We start from the raw sequence: 22,996 nt of genomic DNA, 5'->3' as shown, positions 1-22,996 counted from the left end.
CAGGGGCATTAAGACTGCCTCCAATGCAGGGGGCATGGGTTCAATCCCTGGTCGGGGAATCTAAAGATTCCACATGCCTTGTAGCCAAAATAATAATAATAATGTAAAAAAAAATTTTTTTAAAGACTTCCCTTTCCCCTACAGAAGGGGGGGGCGGGGGGAAGCAAGCACTATCTCTGGATAAAATACAGCAGCAGGAGGCAGTTGAAAAACAACTAGTTAAGCAGTGCAATTATGGAGGCCTGAAGGCAAAAGATGAAATTATTAAATTGTTGAAAGGGAAGAACTCTATACAGAATTCTATATATGTACAACCAAAATATCCTTCAGGAATGAATGCAAAATAAAAAGATCACAACCCCAATTATTTAACCAATCCTAAGTGTTTGCCCAAGTGAAAGGAAAATCTACATTCACCCAAAAACCTATATGTGAACACTTTGAACAGTTATATTCATAATAGCCCTAAGCTGGAAACCAAATGTTCCTCAGTTGGGGAATGGATACACCAAGTGTGGTACACAATAGAAATACCACTCAGCAATAAAAGGAGACAAATTACTGATACAGGCAACAATATGGCTGGATCTCAGATGCATTATGCTGAATGAGAGAAGCCAGACCCAAGAGGATATACTAAATGATTCTATTTGTATGGCATCTGGAAAAGGTAAATCTAAAGGGATAGAGTGACTGCCAGCAGTTAAAAGTGAGGGAAGGGCCTGACTACAAAAGCATACCTACAGGGAATTTTCCCCCCAATTATTGTGTATCTTGAATGTGGTGGTAGTTACACGCTTCTACGCATTTGTTAGAATTCACAAAACTATAATCATAAAGTGAGTTTTACTGTAAGTTTTACATATTAAAAGAACAAATTGAAAGAGAGAGAACTTGAAGTCTTGATGCATTTTTCCTAAGGAAACTTCTGACAATTCAGTTATCTAACTCCATGTAGATACATATTCATAAGCAGAAAACTGAATCCCCACTATAAGGACAAACAGTCAAGCTTTAATTAAAAACTTTGTTATAAATAAACTAAAATCTATTTGGTCTTCAGATGTTTTGGGGAAAGTCCAGAAACCTTCAGAATAGAATACTGCCACCAATGTCATCAACGTATGATTTTGACATAAATTTTAAAATTCTTGATAATTATATAAACCTTTCCAATTCTATACACAAATATGGTTATATGGTGACAATATTTATTTCTGGCCTGGTGTTTAAAAGAAACAGAAACCACAGTTGTTTGGGGGGGTGGGATGGGAAGGAGGCTCAAGAAGGAGGGGATATATGAATACATATAGCTGATTCACCACAAACTAACACAACATTTGTAAAGCAACTATATTTCAATAATAAAATAAAAATAAAAAATAGACACTCATAATTGTTGCCATACACATATTCACAATTATGATTCTATTACTATTATTATTACTACTAGTGCTACTACTACTGCTGTTAAGGGGAAAAAATCAAAATCATGCAATTCAACTATGGGCTCAGTCTTGTTCTTTAACAGTGACCTAGCAAGTTTTTCTAATGCCTGCCATGCTGATTTATATTCTGCGGGGACTTGTGAAATAAAAATGTTAAAGATTAAACTTTAACCTACCCTGTCAAAGAGTGCAAAAAGTTGTCTCAAGACATCTGAAACAGGCAACTTCAAATACTCTGCAAATTCTTCAATTCCAATTCTTCCTCCTTTTGAGGAACTTGCAATAGCGGCATACTCATCCAAATGCTTTCGAATCCCATCCCAATCCAATCTAAACAAAGAGTTATGAAGACACGTTATTAGCCCTTCAGAACCCACATGGACATTTTGTGAGTGCTATTTTATTCATCTGTCTGTGTTTGAAGTGTTAATATCTGAAAAGGAGAATAAAATGAATTATTTTAAAGCACATATTGGATATGATTACAGACTTCTGATTTTTTTTTAAGAGTATTAGCATAACTGTAATTATCCCAAGTATCTGAGAGAAAGAAAAGTAACTGGGAGGATGAGCAATGTGGTAGGATAATAAATGATTCCTGAGAAGAAAACAAGGACTCACATTTTAATCTAAATAGTACTTAGTAAGTCAACAATACTTACTGAGTTGTTTTAAAAAAAGATATAATTCTTGCTTTCAAGGTGTTTTCCAGCTGATAATGGGCTCACATTTCACAAAATGTTGTGATGGGGGATTCATTAGACTATGCACACTTCCTCCAATGTTAGTTATAAAAAACTTTAAAACCCTGGAAAATATACTGTGGCTTATATCACATCCTATAGAATTAAACAGGTGACTTAACACATACTTCTACATCTAAGTTCATTGACTAACTAAAGTTTTCATATCTATAGGCATATTGTAAAAATATAATATCACAACATTCTTATGTAGAAGATATAAATAGTATTTCCTACATCAATTATCAAAAAATATTCATTTTAAATCTTATTTATTTATTTATATGTGGCTGCACTGGGTCTTTGTTGCTGGACTCAGGCTTTCTCTAGTTGTGGTGAGGGCGGATGCTATTCTTCATTGCGGTGCCTGGGCTTCTCATTGTGGTGGCTTCTCTTGTTGCAGAGCATGAGCTCTAAGGCACATGGGCTTCAGTAGTTGTGGCTCATGGGCTCCAGAGCTCAGGCTCAGTAGTTATTGCCCGCAGGCTAAGTTGCTCCTTGGCATGTGCGATCTTCCCAGACCAGGGATCAAACCCATGCCCCCTGCACTGGCAGGCAGATTCTTAATCTAGACCACTACAGAAGCTCCCATAATATTTTTTTTATTTTTGAACTTTAATACAGTAACTGGTTCTGCAGCTCCCTCCAAGAGAGGATGCCAAGGTCTACTGAAGTAATAAATTCTGCAGATCCCTGATGCAGCTGAAAACAATGAACCGTAATCAGAGAGGGATGAGGAAGCTACACCTTCATACCATGAACTACAAAGGGAATGTTCTAAACAGTTTTAAACTAGATCATAAAATCACAAAAGAGTATTTTGCCTTAAAAAAAAACACAAAAAATTATGTGCCCAGAAGGAGAAGGTTGATCTAGGGAAGTATTTAAAATGTAATGATGATCAGAGTTGCTACTCTACAAGTCAATTCCTATTTCACATGAGAAGTTCTGACCACCTCATGCCAGTACTATATAACTGTGTCATCCTTCTCTTTTTTTATATGGACCGTTTTTAAAGTTTTCATTGAATTTTTAGAATATTGCTTCTGTTTTATGTTTTGATTTTTTGGCTGTGAGGCATGTGGGATCTTCACACCCCAACCAGGGGTGCACTCCAACCCCTGCATTGGAAGGCAAAGTCTTCACCACTGGACAGCCGGGGAAGTCCCGATGCCATACTTCTCATAAGAAGGTGGCAGGACTGACTGACTGCTCTGAGCCATTCTGAGTAGAGAGGCAGATTTGTGCTGACCCATGTTTACTATCTCTTGTTCTCCCACTACTAACAAACATTTCTGAAGTAGCATTTCTTTAAAAAACAAAACTGTATAAACTAAATGGCTTTCCTAATAAACATCATGTAGGTTCTAGAGCTGGGCATTAATGAAACCAGAGAAAATAAACATACAGGATTTCAGATCTCTTTCAGACACCTTTAGGAAAGTGTGGTGATTTAAAAATATGCTTACTTCAATTTCCGGCTGATTTTGGTAAATTCCACCAACCCAGCTTCCATAGGCAGTGTCAACTGGCCGGCTGAAATCATCAATCTGCAGTCTTCGTAGGTGTGATCTGTTACTGGAATTTTCAGAGCTCTATAAAGTATTAAAAAGCAAACAAATTCAACTTTTTTAAAAAGGTGATGATTTTTCAGTAAGCTTGAATTGGTCAACAAACAGTAAATGGAAAAGTATTTACTACCTTTTGAACCAGTGGCTTTGGCTTGTTATTGCCAAAGACACATATTTCTTTACTTCACAGATTTACTGTGGCCCAAGTCAATCTCCTCATGTCTGTGTGCTCTGCCAGTTCACCATTTTTGTGTTTTGACTACAATGATAATAGTAGTTGACTTCAGTCCATGGAAAGTAATGAGAAAACTTAAGTTCAAGACTCTATGGAGTCTTTTACCAGCTGTGGAACTTTTGGCACTTAACCTAAGCCTCGCTGTTCTCATCTGTGCGTAGGAATAGTCACTTCCTCCACTGGGTTACTGTGGGCTTCCTTAGTGGCTCAGTGGTAAAGAATCCGCCTACAATGCAGGAGATGGCTGGAGCCACAGGTTTGATCACTGGGTCAAGAAGATCCCCTGGAGAAGGAAATGGCAACCTGCCATTTCCTTAAATAACCCTGGTTATTTCCTTAAAATAACCCGGGTTATTTTATAAAATATTTTAAATATTTCCTTAAAATAACCCGGGTTATTTTAAGGACCAACTAAGAATCCCTATGGACATGCTATTTAAACAGATAAATGACACCTAGATATTATAAGTGAATAGTTTATACAGATCACTAGTCATCTGCATTTTTTCATCTTTTAAGTTTGAAGATTGTCTTCTTGCTACCCAGCAATCTTCAAAAAATACTGAACAGAACTGATAATAGGATCATATTTCTTACAAACCTAAACACCCTCCCATCCTCAAAGAGGTGCACAACTCCAACTACCTCCCTCCTGCTCAGAGATCTACTAATAGGGAATCAGACTTGGCAAAAATACATATTAACAAGAACTTGAAAAGACACTTGAGTGACAAGAAGAACACCTGTACAGTACATAAATTTCCTGCAGATCCCTCTTGGCTAAAGTTTTATTCACACCTATTCAGTGACAATCATAACATTATGTCATCAGCTGTTATTTGATTTTGCTGAATCATGGCTAAGAACATTAAATTTTCAATGAATGCAATATGAATAAACATTTTTTTTCTTACCTGCAACTAAGCTGTTTTGATTAATAACTATTTGGTGTAAAAAATATGAAGAATTAAAAAACACTTCAGGAATTATAACAGTGAACAGAACAAAACAGTCAAGAACTTGGGCTTTGGTAACATGAAGTATGGCTCTGAATCCCAGTCAAGAGACTCACTTCCCTGGTGGCTCAGTGGTAAAGAACCTGCCTGCCAATGCAGGAGACCCAGGTTCAAGCCCTGGGTGGGGAAGTTCCCCTGGAGAAGGAAATGGCAACCCACTCCAGTATTCTTGCCTGGAAAATCCCATGGACAGAGGAGCCTGGCGGGCTACAGTCCATGGGCTACAGTCCATGGGGTCGTAGAAGAGTTGAACCTGACTTAGTGACAGAGCATGCATGCCAGAGACTCTCACTATCCACCATGGTCTTGAACAAAACACTTTGCCCTCAGAGCCTCTGTTCCTTACCTGTCTCAGAGCTGCTGTGAAGATTATGTTACATAACACAAGTAAATGGTCTAGCACAGCGCTTGGTAAATATTTATTGGTGGTCGAGCACCATGACTTACTTTGACTTCGCTCTTTTCCATTTCAAATGCATTCAACAAATACTTTCCTACTTGACTCTCATAATAACCAAAACCATGAGAAAGGCCAAGCAAGGATTAGAACTCCCACTTTTACTCATGAGGAAAGGAGCCTTGGAGGGAACTTGTCCAAGCTTGTGCAACTAATTGAGGTCTTTCTTGCTCTTTTTTTTTTTGGTCACCCTATGCAGCATATGGGATCTTAGTTCCCCAAACAGGAATTGAACCCGCACCACCTGTGCTGGAAGCACGGTGTCCTAACTACTGGACCACCAGGGAAATCTGCTTCCTTATTCTTTATCCAAGGCCCTTCTACCTCCACGCCTCCAAATCCAGGAAAAGGATGCTTAAACAAATCCTTCCTCTGTTTTTAGGCACACACACAAAAATGTTTTTAGACATTTCAGGAAGCCAAAATATCTCATATAAATTATGTCATTTCCTTTTACTTATCTTCCTTCCTAACTTTTGGACATAAGCTACTATGAAAACACAAGGGAAGAGGGAAGAAAACAATATCAAAGCAAATTTTGTAGCTGCTCAAGAAACTAGGTAAATCAACTACATGCTGGGACATAGAGTAACAAAACTTTTTCAGCCAAAGACTTAGACATTTATTTTTTTGAAAATAAAGTTAGTTTCCTGTGAAGTATTAATATATACAATATAAACATACTGATATAATGTATATAATCCTGTTTATAATGCCAAATTCAGCTATGAAGCTAAATTCAGAGTTCTCATTGCATTTTCACTAAGAGAATAAATACAGCTGGTTTCTTAGCTCCAAACCCACTGCTGGACATGACTGAGGGAGGTGGTGCTGGGAAAGCATGTACACACCTGGAGGGCTCTGAGACTGCCTGGGTGGTGGGGTCAGTATTGGGTTGGCCAAAAAGTTCATTAGGGTTTTTGAGAAAAAATGAACTCAATATAACACTCTTTCATTATAGGAGGAGATTTATATAATCAGAAGAGCAATCAGTTAAAACTCCTTTATGTGCAGGAAAACACTTGGCTTATGTTTTGCAGTTTCTAAATCCTAAATTACAGCCATCCCCTTAGTGAGGGTGACTTTTCCCCTTTTTTAGGCAGCTAGTGCATTCCTTGCAGACTTTTTCCTTTTCAGTGCTGTAATCATTTATGCCTTTGAAACACCCGGCCTCAGCAGCTACATGGAGGCTGAGAGGATAGAAGGTGGGTCATGGCACGAACTGCTCAGACCATCCTTTGTCTGATGGTGACAGGCCAGGTTGGGGGAATCCATCCTTTGGAAGTCACTGGCTGGTTTCTTCTGGGTCATGTATCCTTCCTGCTCCCATTCTGGCAGAGGCACATTTCCAATAGTTTGGGGTTACATCTGGGAAAATATTTATAGACTGTCTTACTGACTACATTCCTGGGCACATTCTTTTTCCTTACCAAAATGAGTTGGGGAATGAGGCCCTCAGAAAGAAAAAACAAAAACTTCAAACAATAGTAAATGTCATTTACCAATAATTTAAAAACTATTTATTGATTACAATCACATATAGATACTTACTCTGCCATTACATTCCGGATTGTACTGGCAAAAAGGACAGGATCACTTCTTTCTTCATCACTTGGTACTTGAACAGGCATAAACTGAAAGGCAAATAAACCTTTCCATTACAATCGTGAGGCCTAATACTTTAATTGCTAAATAAATTAGTTTATAAGCTGTCATTATATGAAATCCCCTGCCTTTCTAGCACACAGGTTACAAGATAGAATGTAAAGAACACACTGTGCTTGGACTCAGGAGATGTGAATTCAAGCTCTGGGTCTTTCTGTATGTTAACTATTATGACCTTTAAGTTTTCTGAACTGTCTCCTCAACTCTAAAAAGAGGGCTATGATCACCCACATCCCTGGTTGTGGTGAGGATGAAATGAGTCAATGTTTGGAATTCTGGAAGTCGTAAACCTGAAACTGCTCAGATCTTATTCTCAAAGCTGCCTTTTCTCCCACCCAGCCTTTGTGTTTGAAAATGTTATTAGGAGTAGCACTTTGTTCTTTGCAGTTTATCTTCTCTATCCATTCCTATATCAGTCATACTTTATCACTTGATCAAACTTTGTTTTATCATTTCTTCTGCTTATTTTTTAACCCTATGTGGGCTTTCTATCTTTTGTCTAACATCATGTTTTCCTTTATCATTTTAAATTTTACTTTTTTTCTCCACGTGATATTCTGTGATACCTCATTGATACTGTCCTTGTTTTTGATTATAGTCTTCTAACATTAACAAGGTTTTGGTACTGTATTTAAGTCATTTTAGATTTTTTGAGCACCTACTATGTAACAGGTAAGAACAGGACCCTAAATCCTGCTCTAAAGAAGATACATATTTTAATAGGGTAGACTGACACAACACACACTAACTATCATTACCCTTAATGATAGGGCTTAATTAACTTACTTAAAGTTATATAGGTCACATGACCAGGATTCAGCCCAAGGCCTGTCATATTTTACAACTCTCCTAGAGTATGAGCATGAGTGACAGGAAATGATTAATTTGGTCAAGGGGCTGGAAAAAGCAATCAAAGAGGTTTTACAGAAAAGCTAACACTTGATTTTGAGTTTTTGAGGATAAGCATGATCTTGTCAATAGCTGCTGCTGCTAAGTCGCTTCAGTCGTGTCCGACTCTGTGCAACCCCATAGACGGCAGCCCACCAGGCTCCCCTGTCCCTGGGATTCTCCAGGCAAGAACACTGGAGTGGGTTGCCATTTCCTTCTCCAATGCATGAAAGTGAAAAGTTAAAGTGAAGTTGCTCAGTCGTCCCCGACTCTTAGCGACCCCATGGACTGCAGCCCACCAGCCTCCTCAGCCCATAGGATTTTCCAGGCAAGAGTGCTGGAGTGGGGTGCCATTGCCTTCTCCTGTCAATAGCTACTGTTCATCAATTATGAACCAGGCACCATGCTAAGTGTTTAATATGTATTGCTTTATTTCACTAATCCTTTCAATTCTAGTCATAAGGAATTGGGGTTCACAAAGATGAAATGAATTGCTCAAGATTTCATGGCTCATTTCCATTTAAAAAGTACTGCTTAGGCACCTGGTATCTTCCAGGTACTGCACTAAGCCTTGAGAACATGACACGAAAGTTCTGCACTCAAGGAGGTCTTCATGCAGTGGGAGAGAAATGTATGATACAGTGAACTAAGTTCACAATAAGAATTACCATCCTTCAAGCACCTACTGTGTGCTGGGTAGTTTATATGCGGTTTAAAAAAAATTAACTTCTACTGGAGTGTAGTTGCTTTATAATTGTGTTGGTGTCTACTGTACAGCAAAGCAAATCAGTTATAGGTATACAAATATCCCCTCTTTTTTGGATTTCCTTCTCATTGAGGTCACCACAGAGCACTGAGTAGAGTTCCCTGTGCTATACAGTAGGTTCTCCCCTATTTTAAACATAGTATCAATAGTGTATATATCTCAATCCCAGTCTCCTAATTCATCCCACCCTATATCCATTCCCCCCAACCCATACGTTTGTTCTCTGTGTCTGTGTCTCTATTTCTGTTTTGCAAATAAGATCATCTATATCATTTTTATAGATTCCACATATATGCAATAATATATGATATTTATTTTTCTCTTTCTGACTTATTTCATTCTGTATGACAGTTTCTAGGTCCATCCGCATCTCTACAAATGACTCAATTTCGTTCCTTTATATGGCTGAGTAATATTCCATTGTCTATATGTACATCTTCTTTATCCATTCCTATATAAAGGGTTTTATGTGATGAACTCTTTCAACAATTTCATGAGGCAAATTCTCCCCATTTCCCTTTGATAGGTAAAGAATGTGGCTCTGAGAGGTTAAACAATATAGCTAAGGTCACACACAAATGACCAGGTCACAGCTTGAAAGAAAAGTAAAGATTTGTATAAATAACACCACTTTCGGACTCACACAGATCTGTTTTCAAGCCTGTTAATCATATTTAAGAAGCCTACGGGCAATGGTGACTCAGAGATAAAGTTTGAACAAGGGAGTGAAATGACCAGGTCCAAGTTTTTGAGCAGTAACTTCAGTGGCAGGGAGTGGATAACCAAAGGGGAAGAGGCTCAGAGCAGGGAGGAGCCCTGGAGACAACTGCAATCAACGTGAGTGATGGTAATAACATGAGCAGAGGGAGGGAGGATGTAGAGGCCAGAATGGACCCAAGGGACATTTTTAGGATAAAATGGACAGAAATCATAGGATAATGTCACTTTACTTCTCACATTTTTTTTTTTAACATCCTCTTCAAGAGGACAATGTCACAGTGCGGAGACAGCATGGGCCTGGGTTGACGCCTTGGCTCTTCTATGCGAGATCCTGGAAAAGTCATTTAGCCTTTATAGGCCTCAATTACCTCTACTGTCAAAGGAGAAAAATTGACTAGATTCCGTCCTTTTCAACTGCACTTCTAAGTCTAGCTTTTCACTTAGTACCCAGTCATTCTTTAAGCTGGAAAAATAAACTAAGCCACCAGAGGTCCCCACATCACTTATATATCCAGAGCAACAAACAATGCAAATAAATATTTCCAAAAGTTCCCTCCATCATGTTCAAGTTAAAATCTCTTACAGTTGCTTGGGATAAAATCCAAGGAAGAAAACTATGTTAAAAGAGATGTTCACAGAAAAACTAACAAAATAATATGATCAATTAAAATTTTAAATTGTCGAATAACTATTCATTTTTAAAAAGCCAAAGGATCATTTATAATACACTTGATTGGTGGGTCATAAAAGCACATATTGAAAACCCTAAAAAAATAAATTGCTGTTACACTGCTAACCGAACACAATACAAAGAACTATGAGTTTGGTTGCTTTTAGTGCAGGAAGTATTTTCCACAAAAACAAATTCCACTAACAGTCCAAAATAATTAACAGCCTGGATTTGACACTCATAGGTCTTGGAGGCCCCCAACCCTTCTGAGAAGCCATTCAGTGGAAATTCTAAAAAGTCACTTCTCCTTGGAGAAGACTTTGTCCTCTATATCACATTTCCAATTTGTACAAAGTCATTCAAGGTTCACTGTATTAACATATCTTTTATTTGGAAGGAAGATCAGCCAGAGAGAGGGTAACATGATTGCCATTATCTATCACTGAACCCTAATACACACCTAAATATCCCAGTGATCCCAACCACAAATTTTCTACCTTTATCTTCTCTTGCTATCCTCAGTATCCACACTGATGGCCTATCTTGATTTCACAGCCCCTTCACCTAGCCATAGATACCCTTCTCAACTCCGCCTTGGCCATTCTGATCTCCTCCTCTGACAAGGTTTTCCATGAGACTTTCTCATTATCTATCAGTGTTTACTCCTCCCTTAACCTAGTTATGCAGAAACTCCAAGAACCTGATGGTCTCTCTCAGCACCTATTCATCCCTCTCTATCCATCCCCTCCTGGCAACATCTGTCTGCCTGTCTACACTGGACTTTGGGAGTCAGACACTTCTATATGAACTTTCTGTCACCTAAATCTGCCACTTCCGCCACATGCAGGGTGCTAATCACATGCTCAGTCAACTCTCCTGATCCTGCCTTCCTACTCCTGTTAGAGAGTGATGCTAACTGAGAGATGCTCAGCAACGGTACAAAACCTCATTGGCTGAGGCTACTACAAATTCATGTTCAAGTCCTTGGAGCTGCTTGAAAAATTATGTAATTTCTCAAGGTGACCATGCTGGCTCCAAATATAAAAGTACTTTTTTGGGAATTCCCTGGCAGTCCAGTGGTTAGGACGCCACACTTCCACTGTAGGGGACATGGGTTCAATCCCTGGTCAGGGAACTAAGATCCCACATGCTGCAATGAGACAAAAAAATTTTTTTGTTTCTTATATTGAAGATCTTTTATCCTTCTAGTTTGTGCAGGTGGGCCAAAATATGTGATCTTAACACCAAGTCTGTTTTTTTTTTTATTGTCGATGTGATGGGCGAGGATCAAGTTACTTAAATCGAACCTCACTGCTGCTTGGAAGTCCTCTTATGTCCCTCTTTGACCTGCTGCCATGCTATTTTCCTGTTTCAAACATGGTCCTTGTGTCTCAAGTTGCAATTCCACTTTCATTTCAATGACACTTCATTTTCAACTTTAGAAAGAAGACAGTGAAGGAGTTCAGGACATGCCATACCAAATATGCCTCTTAGATATATTATTTTAAGCTGAAGACACTTAAAAACAGCAATGGAGGGAGAGGCTTTCTCTGAACTCCCCTTATCTGCCTATGACAGATCTTACAAAAGAACTTAATTGTCCTAAATCTCCTCCTAGTGAATTTCATCATACAGGCAAGACTGACTCTCATCAGAGGGGAGGAGACCAGAAGGCAACATCACACCCAAACTTTATCACACACCATCACATCTCCCATCTATTCTAAGAGCCTACTGTTCTTTCTTAAAAATCATTTATTCTCCCCTAAGTGGCCTATGCCCTCCCTCCCCTGCTTTTATTATTAATAATAAGGTATGCTGCTGCTGCTGTCACTAAGTCACTTCAGTCGTGTCTGACTCTGTGTGTCCCCATAGACAGCAGCCCACCAGGCTCCCCCGTCCCTGGGATTCTCCAGGCAAGAACACTGGAGTGGGTTGCCATTTCCTTCTCCAGTGCATGAAAATGAAAAGTGAAAGTGAAGTCACTCAGTCGTGTCCAACTTTTAGCAACCCCATGGACTGCGGCCCACCAGGCTCCTCTGCCCATGGGAAATAATAAGGTATACAAGCTCTCAAATCTCACTTTTTTTGGGTATTCACTTTTTATCCCCTGTGATGCCCTTATGCTTACCATATGAAAAGTTAATAAATCTGTATATATCTTTTCTGCTGTTAATCAGCCTGTTGTCAGTTTATTTCATAGACCCAGGAATCGAACCTGGTTGGGGAGAGGGAAATCTCTCCTCCCCTACAGCATCCCATGTGAACTTCAATTCACTTTCCCACTGCACCTGAGATAGGCTCCCCAGGTCCATTCCCCTCCTCACTGCAATCTTCTCTCCTCCCTCACCCTATTTACTCTGTACCATTTTGACCCAGACGAGGAGGAGGTCAGAGTCTAACTGGACTGCTTCCCACACTAGCATCCTTTGTACTTTTGGTCCCAAAAGTACCTCCTCAAGGGCCTTAGACTCCACACAAGATTAAGCCCCAATTCTCCCAAGCATTGTTTAAGGCTCTCTGTTACCCAGAGCCAGTCTTTTGCATGAATACTCTGAACCAGTAAAGCTGGTTTATTCGTTGTTTAATGACCACATGAACACAATCCTTTCATTAAATAAATGATGACAAGAGGAAGATTGATTAGTAATGATACTACAATCAATCTTTTCCTCCTCTAAGTAACAGAAAAGGATTTTAACAGGTGAATCTTTAGAAATGTGCAGTTCTTTGAAATAGTGCCATTTGCAGAGACGTAGATAGACCTAGGGCTTGTCATACAGAGTGAAGTAAGTCAGAAAGAGAAAAACAAACACCATATAATATCACTTATATTTGGGATCTAGAAAAATGGTACAGATGAACTTGTTTGCAAAGCAAAAATAATCATAACCATTGGACCACCAGGGAAGTCCCTTGTGAGAGTCTTGAGCCATGGTGCACATATACTTAGTGCCTGGCGGGCCTCTGGGATACATTTTGCAATTACAGCCCACCAGTGAAGAATTCGGAGAAGGCGATGGCACCCAACTCCAGTACTCTTGCCTGGAAAATCCCAGGGACATGGATGGAGGAGCCTGGTAGGCTGCAGTCCATGGGGTCGCAAAGAGTCTGACACGACTGAGCGACTTCACTTTCACTTTTCATGTTCATGCATTGGAGAAGGAAATGGCAACCCACTCCAGTGTTCTTGCCTGGAGAATCCCAGGGACAGGGGAGCCTAGTGGGCTGCCGTCTATGGGGTCGCACAGAGTTGGACATAACTGAAGCGACTTAGCAGCAGCAGCAGTGAGGAATTAACATATTCAAAAGTCATAAAGTAGCTAGGAGTCCCCTGGGTGAAAGGCAGACTCATAAACTTCAAATTACAATTAAAATAAGAATTTGGGCTTCTGGGTACGCAGTGGTAAAGAATCCATCTGCCAGTGAATGAGATGCAGGTTTGATCCCTGAGTTGGAAGACTCCCTGGAGAAGGAAATGGCAACTCACTCCAGTATTCTTGCCTGGGAAATCCCACGGACAGTGGAGCCTGGTGGGCTACAGTCCATGGGGTCACAGAAGAGTTGCACACGACTAAGCGACTAAACAACAACAACAAAAACAAGAATACCCAATTTGAACTCCACAAATTTCCATCTTCAATTCTTACACCTCAAATCCCTACCTATTCAGCTGTTTTCAACTGGTTGAAAGCTATTTTGAGTGTGAAGTTATCAAACAAAGGATATATTCTTTGCTTTGCAGAAAATATTATCTGAATAGTCTAAGAACTGGTAGGAGGATGCAAATGCTGTAATTGAAAAGAAAGAAAGCAAGCCCCTACCCAAAAAGGAAATGTGGTAACAATGGTCAGGGCAAAAGCACGAGGAATTTGCATACCTCTGTTGTAACAGAATTTGACCACTGATATGTGTGCTAGACGAAAAAAATGAACAGTTCTGTGTGCATTTCCACATCTACTGCCAGATCTTAGCTAAAGAGGGGTAACTTAAGAGGAAGGAACTCTATATATAGTTATAGGCTCCTCTGTCCATGGGATTTTGCAGGCAAGAGTACTTCCCCTGGAAAAGGAAAAGGCAACCCACTGTAGTATTCTTGCCTGGAAAATCTCATGGACAGAGGAGTCTGGCAGGCTACAATCCATGGGACTGCAAAGAGCCAGACATGAATGAGTGACTTCTCACATACATATATAAAAACAGTATCTCTGAATTTGCAGGGAAGATAGTATGGCTGTTTTATGTTTGGGTTTTCTTTTTCTTTTTAGATAAAGAAAACAGGGCTAGCTATCTGAGAAGCTATTCAAGAAGGAAGAGCAGTGCTCAGAGTACTTAGAAGTAATAAGATATTTCTTTCCACAAGGTTTCCCAAAATGCTATTCTATGGAACACTGGTTCTAGGAGGTTTCCAGAGAGAAAAGGGGTTCAGTGGTCAAACATTTCAAAGGCACTGAGAAGTCTCAGAAAAAGAAATCTGATTCATTTGCTTCTCCTCATAGTTTCTAAACTTATTAGGATACAGATGAATAAATTTGTATATATCTTTTCCGCTGTTAATCTGCTTGTTGTCAGTTTATTTCATAGACTCAGGAAATTGAACCTGTTTCTCTAGAAACATCTAAGATCTAGTGTTTTCTGGTCACATGGAGAGATACTGAGCTGGTTATAAAAGTGGGGAAGTGTGACATGTAATTAATAAACAAGTATTTTCATGGCAGGCAAGCAACCTGCAAGTCTCAAGAAAAATTTCATTGTAGTCAAACTCACTCTGACATAATTTGAGCTCCTACAACATTTGGCATTACTGACATCTAAATGGCTGAATAACCAAGCTATCCAACAAGGTAAAATAAGATTCTTATAACTTAAATTCCACAGTCTTGTCACTTAGAGCACTGGCCCCCACTCAGGACTCTGAATTACATATACAAACTTAAGGTTTTCATTACAAAAGCTGTGGATGCAATTGGAAAATCCAAGCAAAAATCTGGAGAACCACTATTGTGATCTTCTCTTCAGAAGCTACCTAAGGGTATCACCAAAGCCAACAAGATTCTGAACTCAAAGGCCCATTATTCCATGTCATCCCTAGAAACTAAGCAGAGTTCTTGGAATCAATCTTCAAAGTCTTAAAAATCTGGTCAGAATTTTCAGAATATTCTAATTATTCCTCCACTCCCCACCTGCCACTGTCACTGAACGTGAAAAAGTGTCCTGTGAATGATGATATGAGCCACCTTTATGGCTCTTCTGCCTTAATGGCTCACATAACACGATTTCTTCAGGTTTTCCATGTACAGACTATTCTAAAAATGAGAGTTTCTGACTCTGTGCCTCTCTCACAATCTCTCAGATTTCACAGAACATAAATCTTCAAGAAGCTGAGGGGTTCCACCAGCTACTGTAGCTCCTTTGGTCAGGATGTGAAGGCTTATCATGAAACTTGGCAGAGGTCAGCATTCAGTTCAGTTGTTGCTCAGTTGTGTCTGACTCTTTGTGACCCCATGGACCACAGCATGCCAGGCCTCCCTGTCCATCACCAACTCCTGGAGTTTACCCAAACTCATGTCCATTGAGTCGGTGCCATCCAACCATCTCATCTTCTGTCGTCCCCTTCTCCTCCAGCCCTCAATCTTTCCCAGCATCAGGGTCTTTTCCAATGAGTCAGCTCTTTGTATCAGGTGGCCAGAGTATTGGAGTTTCAGCTTTAGCATCAGTCCTTCCAATGAACACTCAGGAATGATCTCCTTTAAGATGGACTGATTGGATCTCCTTGCAGTCCAAGGGACTCTCAAGAGTCTTCTCCAACACTACAGTTCAAAAGCATCAATTCTTCAGTGCTCAGCTTTCTTTATAGTCCAAATCTCACATCCATACATGACCACTGGAAAAACCATAGCCTTGACTAAACGGACCTTTGTTGGCAGAGTGATGTCTCTGCTTTTCAATATGCTATCTAGGTTGGTCATAACTTTCCTTCCAAGGAGTAAGTGTCTTTTAATTTCATGGCTGCAATCACCATCTGCAGTGATTTTGGAGCCCAAAAAAATAAAGTCTGACACTGTTTCCACTGTTTCCCCATCTATTTCCCATGAAGTGATGGACCCGATGCCATGATCTTCGTTTTCTGAATGTTGAGCTTTAAGCCAACTTTTTCACTCTCCTCTTTCACCTTCATCAAGAGGTTCTTTAGTTCTTCTTCACTTTCTGCCATAAGGGTGGTGTCATCTGCATATCTGAGGTTATTGATATTTCTCCCCGCAATCTTGATTCCAGCTTGTGCTTCCTCCAGCCCAGCGTTTCTTATGATGTACTCTGCATATAAGTTAAATAAGCAGGGTGACAATATGCAGCCTTGATATACTCCTTTTCCTATTTGGAACCATTCTATTGTTCCATGTCCAGTTCTAACTATTGTTTCCTGACCTGTATATAGGTTTCTCAAGAGGCCGGTCAGATGGTCTGGTATTCCCATCTCTTTCAGAATTTTCCACAGTTTATTGTGATCCACACAGTCAAAGGCTTTGGCATAGTCAATAAAGCAGAAGTAGATGTTTTTCTGGAATTCTCTTGCTTTTTCGATGATCCAGTGGATGTTAGCAATTTGATCTCTGGTTCCTCTGCCTTTTCTAAAACCAGCTTGAACATCTGGAAGTTCACAGTTCACATATTCCTGAAGCCTGGCTTGGAGAATTTTGAGCATTACTTTGCTAGCATGTGAGATGAGTGGAATTGTGTGGTAGTTTGAGCATTCTTTGGCATTGCCTTTCTTTGGGATTGGAATGAAAACTGACCTTTTCCAGTCCTGTGGCCACTGCTGAGTTTTCCAAATTTGCTGGCATATTGAGTGCAGCACTTTCACAGCATCATCTTTCAGGATTTGAAATAGCTCAACTGGAATTCCATCACCTCCACAAACTTTCTTTGTAGTGATGCTTTCTAAGGCCCACTTGACTTCACATTCCAGGATGTCTGGCTCTAGATGAGTGATCACACCATCATGATTATCTGGGTCATGAAGATCTTTTATGTAAAGTTCTTCTGTGTATTCTTGCCACCTCTTCTTAATGTCTTCTGCTTCTGTTAGGTCCATACCATTTCTGTCCTTTATTGATCCCATTTTTGCATGAAATGTTCCCTTGGTGTTTCTAATTTTCTTGAAGAAATCTCTAGTCTTTCCATTCTGTTATTTCCTCTATTTCTTTGCACTGATCACTGAGGAAGGCTTTCTTATCTCTCCTTTCTATTCTTTGGAACTTTGCATTCAAATGGGTATATCTTTCCTTTTCTCCTTTGCTTTTTGCTTCTCTTCTTTTCACAGCTATTTGTAAGGCTCCTCAGACAGCCATTTTGCTTTTTTGCATTTCTTTTTCTTGTGGATGGTCTTGATCCCTGTCTCCTGTACAATGTCACGAACCTCTGTCCACAGTTCATCAGGCACTCTGTCTATCAGATCTAGTCCCTTAAATCTATTTGTCAGCATTAAAAGGAATAAAAAGATAGGAGCGAGCGATGAAAACATGGCCAACCATGGTGGTGACATGTTGGAAATTCCCAGAAGCTAGGAAGTTGTGCTTCCTAACACAAGTTTAAGGGCTAGTTCTGACAGCTTGGGTTTAGATACACAATTTGAAAAAGAACAGGGCTTATTTTCAAGGTGGCAAACTTAACTCCCAATCTTTCTACATCTGATCTCTCCAGACTGAAAATTCACTATGATAAGAAAGGCCAAACCACAAGTTTCAAGGCTACATTTTGAACCACTTACCTCAACTTCCACCCTTGTGAAGGGCTGGCACCAAGTAAGCACACAAAGTTGAATGCTGAGGAGAAAAGAGAGAAGGCCATTTTTATGTGGTAACACAAGTACTATCTAATATTGCTCAACCATCCTTTCCTGACAAACAAGCAACGTTTGTCACTCTTTGTACGTATTCTGCATTTATAAATGCCAGTCTGCTGCTTTACCACTTTTTGGGCTTAGAGACCTATTCTTTTTAAAATATTTTAAATTTTTTATTACATTCTTTTTAATATTCTTTTCCTTTATGGTTTATCATGTGCTCAGTTGCTCTGTCATGTCTGACTCTTTGCAATCCCACGGATTGTAGCCCAACAGACTCCTCTGTCTTGGGATTTCCTAAAAATACTGGAGTGGATTGTCATTTCCTTCTCCAGGGGATATTCCTGACCCAGGGAATGAACCTGTGTCTTGCATCTTCTACATTGGCAGGCAAATTCTTTATCACTGCGCCACCTGGGAAGCCCCCATGGTTTACCATAGGATTTTTTTTAATTGGAGGATAGAGAACTATTCTTGATATTCAAAAGTTAAATTGCCAAACACAATACCAAATATGTATTTGTGGGTCAGAGCCACAGCTCAGCAGAAGGAACCCCAAATTTGAAGTCTCTTTGACAACTAATACTCCTAGACCTAGAGAAAACTACTCACAGTCACATTTTAAGATATAGTAATTTGTCTACAGAAAAACTCCTGAGTAGAATATTATGTTACTAAATTATTTTTAATACTGAAAAAAAAAAATGTGGGCCCACAAAAATAAAAGCCAATCCACATTATCTCTCATTAAGTAAGTTTTTCTTTAATGATTAACAGAGAGCTTTGGAATTCAATGATTTAATATTGATTTGAAAATTCTGAACACTATTAAAACAAAATGAAACCACACACCACATCTCTTGAAACTCGACTTGTCCACACTACAGACAAACCAAACAGCATTTCTTATGGAATTCTCAAGGACAATTGGGGAAACTGATTTGGACATAACAGACACAGTGCTAAATATAACATGATGGAGATGAGAAGATAAGGTAAAAACGGGAGGTTACCACACATGAGTGTGATGTGACCTAAGATTAAAAAGTTGTTTCTTTAGAAGATCTTGTGTTTGTTTACAAATCCTAAGATATCTTTAACTCTGAAAATATTTTTTTTCCTTTCTTAGCTGTATTCTCTCTCCTATTTTTCCTCCTGTCACATACTTCTCAGGTTAGAAGCCTAGATTAAATACTTAACCACGCTATTTACCCCCAATCTCCTATTTGACCTTCATTTCCACTGGTCCAGCTGCAAAACCAAAAAAAGTCACAATGAACCCAAAGTCACTATCTCTAAGCAGACTTGTAAAGGCCCTGAGGATGACATACCTCAGGAAATAGAACTATGTTATCCCTCAATTTTCAGGTATTTTTTTTCCTAAAATGTTCTCATACTATTTGTTTCTGAAAACCAGGAATTCGAAATTAGTAATGACAGGAAAGATATTCTAGCCAAGGGAATAAATAGATATCCTTTACAGTTTATGTGCCCTATTTTTAGTGTTATTTACTTAACTCTGACGACCAAGGGCTGAAGCATAACAGGAATATAAATGTCTCACAAGTATCAGTATTTATTAACACATGTAATCAGCCCATCTATTCTGATTTAAATGTGTTATTTCAAAGCAATTTACATACACAAAAAATGGAGAAAATAAGTTTGTAGTGGAAAAAAATCTAATTTTCATAAGTTGTTTGGATTGTCTACAATGTATTTGAAGGCAAAGTATGATTTCTTTTAAATATTTCCAAGTGATGGTCACCTATCCATCAATAATTTGAGCTCTGTGTGTAACAGTATCAAAAGGCATTACTGCATAAGCTCTGGGAAAGCCCTCAAACCCAAAATGTAAACAGGTTGTCTTTTTTTTTTTTTTTTTTAAATTTGGGGGAAGGTTTATCATTTTATTTTTCTCTTCTGCAGCCCAAAGCCAGCCAGATTCCTTGAGGTGAACACTGAGGGATGTCAATGTTGTCTGCGCAGGTAAAAGGACCAAAGGAGGCACCTGAATCGGAAGGGGAACTAAACAAAAGAACTTCTTGAGAGAAAGTAAGATTCTATGTGTTCTGCTCTTTTTAAAAGGTCTATTTCACTTCAGCTTGCTTAACAGTGAAACTGTATTCCTTTCTTCTCTTAACTGTTTACAGAAACTGCTGATTTCCCAGCCTCTCAAAACCCAAGAGTGGAAGTGAAAAGTTGCTTAGCTATTTCCTCAACTCAAATCAGACACATCACAACTATTTCAGGCCATATGACTAAACTACTCTGGACTATTTAAACCAATGAGGTGAAAAAAAAAGATGGAGACACCAGATAACGTTAAATTTGCACTGAGAATGAAACTACAAAATTTAAGCTAAGGAGGATGCAAATGAGATCACTGGAATGTTTCTTAAGAATTGGTAAACATTTGAGATGCATTAGAACTGACGAACAACTAGAATTCTGCACATGGGAGAATTCTGCACATTAAATTCTGTACATTAAACCCCATTAAACTGGGGTTTAATGGGCAAGATAGTTATGTTCTCTACAGAAACTTATCAGTTATTTAAGGCTCTGATGAGAAATCTTTACTTCTATAAAAACAAGGCTTTAAAAAAAAATTATTTCTCTTTCTTCACTTAAATAAAATTTATATAAATGAATAATAAGCAACTTACAATGTATATCCTTGCCACGTCCAAGTCACAGTATCCTAGAATAACAATAGTATTTAAACTATTACAGAAAAAATATCAAACAAAACCAAAAATTTTATTTTGATATTGGTATTCATATACTTCCTTTTTGAATTAAAAGCAATATGTTGAAAAGCAAAACAAGCACTAAACAATAGTGAAGTGATCTATCAATTCTTGGATTATATATCTACATGGCAAAGATCTGTCTGTCATCCATATGTAACCACGTATCTTTTTATGGAATTAAGTTGATCTGAATTTTTTTAAAAAAAATGATTGTGTATGCTTAACTATTTTCCTAATATAAACGTATCTGGATAATTAATTGGCTGACAAAAACCAGAATACGTCAGTTCTCAAAAAGAAGTTTATATCAGAGAAAAATGAAATAGTACAGAGTGAAAGAATTTGGATAAATGACAAATGCAAATCCATAGGCAGAAGTATATTGAGTAAAAATTTGATAAATTTTAATTTTTTAACTAAAAGTGTGCAAAGCTGAGAAATTAACCACTGATAGGAAGTTGATCAAGAACTCAATCTTAAATAACATAGAGCACGAATAATTACGTCCTGCCTTTTTATGTAAATTCTACAGTAAAGAAAGTTCCTCTCAGAAACAAAATATCCGTCTCCCTGCCAAAAAATAACTTTCTTCAGGAAAATGATGACACAACCAATATCCAGAAGACAACAATACATCTTGCTGGAGCAAAGGCTATTTCCTGAGCCCACATGGACTTTCTGTAGAATGTGAAGTTCTTTGCAGCTATTTTCTTATTTAAGCTACTTGCCAAGTGTCTCAGCTACTAAGTACTGAGTGTCATTGAACACCAAGCCTCTTCCAAATTTATCCTGCTACTTCAATCCTTCTCTACCAGTAATGACCATTCAATCAGGAGATGTTTTTCCTTTCAAGCTTAATGAAAAATCATAACTTTGTGAGAGCTTTTTCAAATCTAATCTAAAAGACCCTGGAGCTGAGACGTACTCATAATATCACAGGGACAATAGGGCAGAAGCTAAGGAGATATCTTCCTGTAGCTTAGTAATAGCAAAAGCAGTATCAAAAATTGGTATCAACCAATTTGTGCCTACTTTCCAAGTTTTTTTAAGAAAGTATCTTTTTTTTAAGGTTGTAAACCAGGCTTCAGACTTTTAAAAAGAAAACTTTATTGAATTTGTTACAATATTACTTCTGTTATTTATGTTCTGGTTTTTTGCCCATGAGGCATGTAGGATCTTAGCTCCTCAGCCAGGGATCCAACCTTCACCCCCAACACCAGAAGGTGAAGTCCTAACCCCGGACCACCAGGGAACTCCACAATCTTGCAAATTTTTAAAAACTAAATGTGGCAAGGAGAATGAGACTGCCCACCTGTTCCCACCATTTACCCATTCATCAATTTATTCAAGCAAAAGGGGTCCTAGAGAATTTGTGCTGTTTGGAATGGTGAGATTCTTCTCATAGTAAAATATGATGCTTACCAGCTTGTTTGGGTATCTGAGGAGAATTGGCTGCACTGGAACTCCTGGAATGAAGGCTCCTATAACCACATAGTGAAATTTTATAACATGCTCTTTATATGAATACAAGTTTTACAGTGAATTAAAAAATTAATAATAAATGATGTAAATATACTAAATGTTTTAAGAGTACACATAAACTATTGGCTGAATGTTGATAAATTCCTAATGTTAGCCAAAATGAGAGATTTTTAAATTTAGAAATATGTAAGCAAAATATTAAATGTTATGCCTAAGTCACTTAAAATATTATTTTTATCTCCATTCGTTTTCATTTTCCAAATACCTTTTATTCATCAATTTTTTTTTTTTTTAAGAGGAAAAGATAAAATAAAGAGAAGAAAATGTCGATGAAACTAAACGCTGAACCACTAACTGCCACACTTGTTAGAGTGAGTTCTGACTTTGGTTCTGAGCATTCTAGCAGCCAGTACAAAAACATTTAAAAATATTAGTAATGACTGTTAAATGACATATGAAATTATAAATTGCTATAAAATTCACAACTTCATAATATTTTAAAAAGGCATGACCCTCAGAAGGAATTGAAAGTATTATAATGATAATTGAAATAGATTTTCTTTTTTTTTTTGAAATAGGTTTTCTAACTTGATAACACGGACCCCAAGTGTCTGTGGGGGTTGTTCTCGGAGGAAAAGAAAAATTGCTAGTGGTTTCTGCTCAAACACACACACACACACACACGACATTTCAAAGAAGAAGGCGTTATGATACCAAAAGAGAAAGTAAAAAGAGT

The 22,996-nt window shown here is 38.4% G+C and overlaps 1 protein-coding gene and 1 non-coding gene across 2 annotated transcripts in view; one reads left to right on the top strand and one right to left on the bottom strand.

Moving 5' to 3' along the window:
* The window catches only part of LPCAT2 (lysophosphatidylcholine acyltransferase 2), a 68,197-nt gene that overhangs the window by 33,331 nt on the left and 11,870 nt on the right, over positions 1-22,996 (bottom strand). The window contains exons 6-11 of the mRNA XM_055551897.1: positions 22,201-22,259; positions 20,692-20,726; positions 17,948-18,002; positions 7,022-7,104; positions 3,661-3,786; positions 1,625-1,778 (exon numbers count right to left, since the gene is read on the bottom strand). Of these exons, the coding sequence (XP_055407872.1) occupies positions 1,625-1,778; positions 3,661-3,786; positions 7,022-7,104; positions 17,948-18,002; positions 20,692-20,726; positions 22,201-22,259 (512 nt within the window). The remainder of the gene's footprint in view (positions 1-1,624; positions 1,779-3,660; positions 3,787-7,021; positions 7,105-17,947; positions 18,003-20,691; positions 20,727-22,200; positions 22,260-22,996) is intronic.
* On the top strand, positions 5,071-5,142 carry TRNAG-GCC (transfer RNA glycine (anticodon GCC)). Its single transcript has one exon. It is a non-coding gene; the product is annotated as a tRNA-Gly (tRNA).

The sequence above is a fragment of the Bubalus kerabau genome, chromosome 17 (assembly GCF_029407905.1).
Source record: "Bubalus kerabau isolate K-KA32 ecotype Philippines breed swamp buffalo chromosome 17, PCC_UOA_SB_1v2, whole genome shotgun sequence".
NCBI lineage: Eukaryota > Metazoa > Chordata > Mammalia > Artiodactyla > Bovidae > Bubalus > Bubalus kerabau.
Note: the sequence above shows the minus strand (reverse complement) of the source record. Positions and strands in the feature narration are given on the sequence as shown.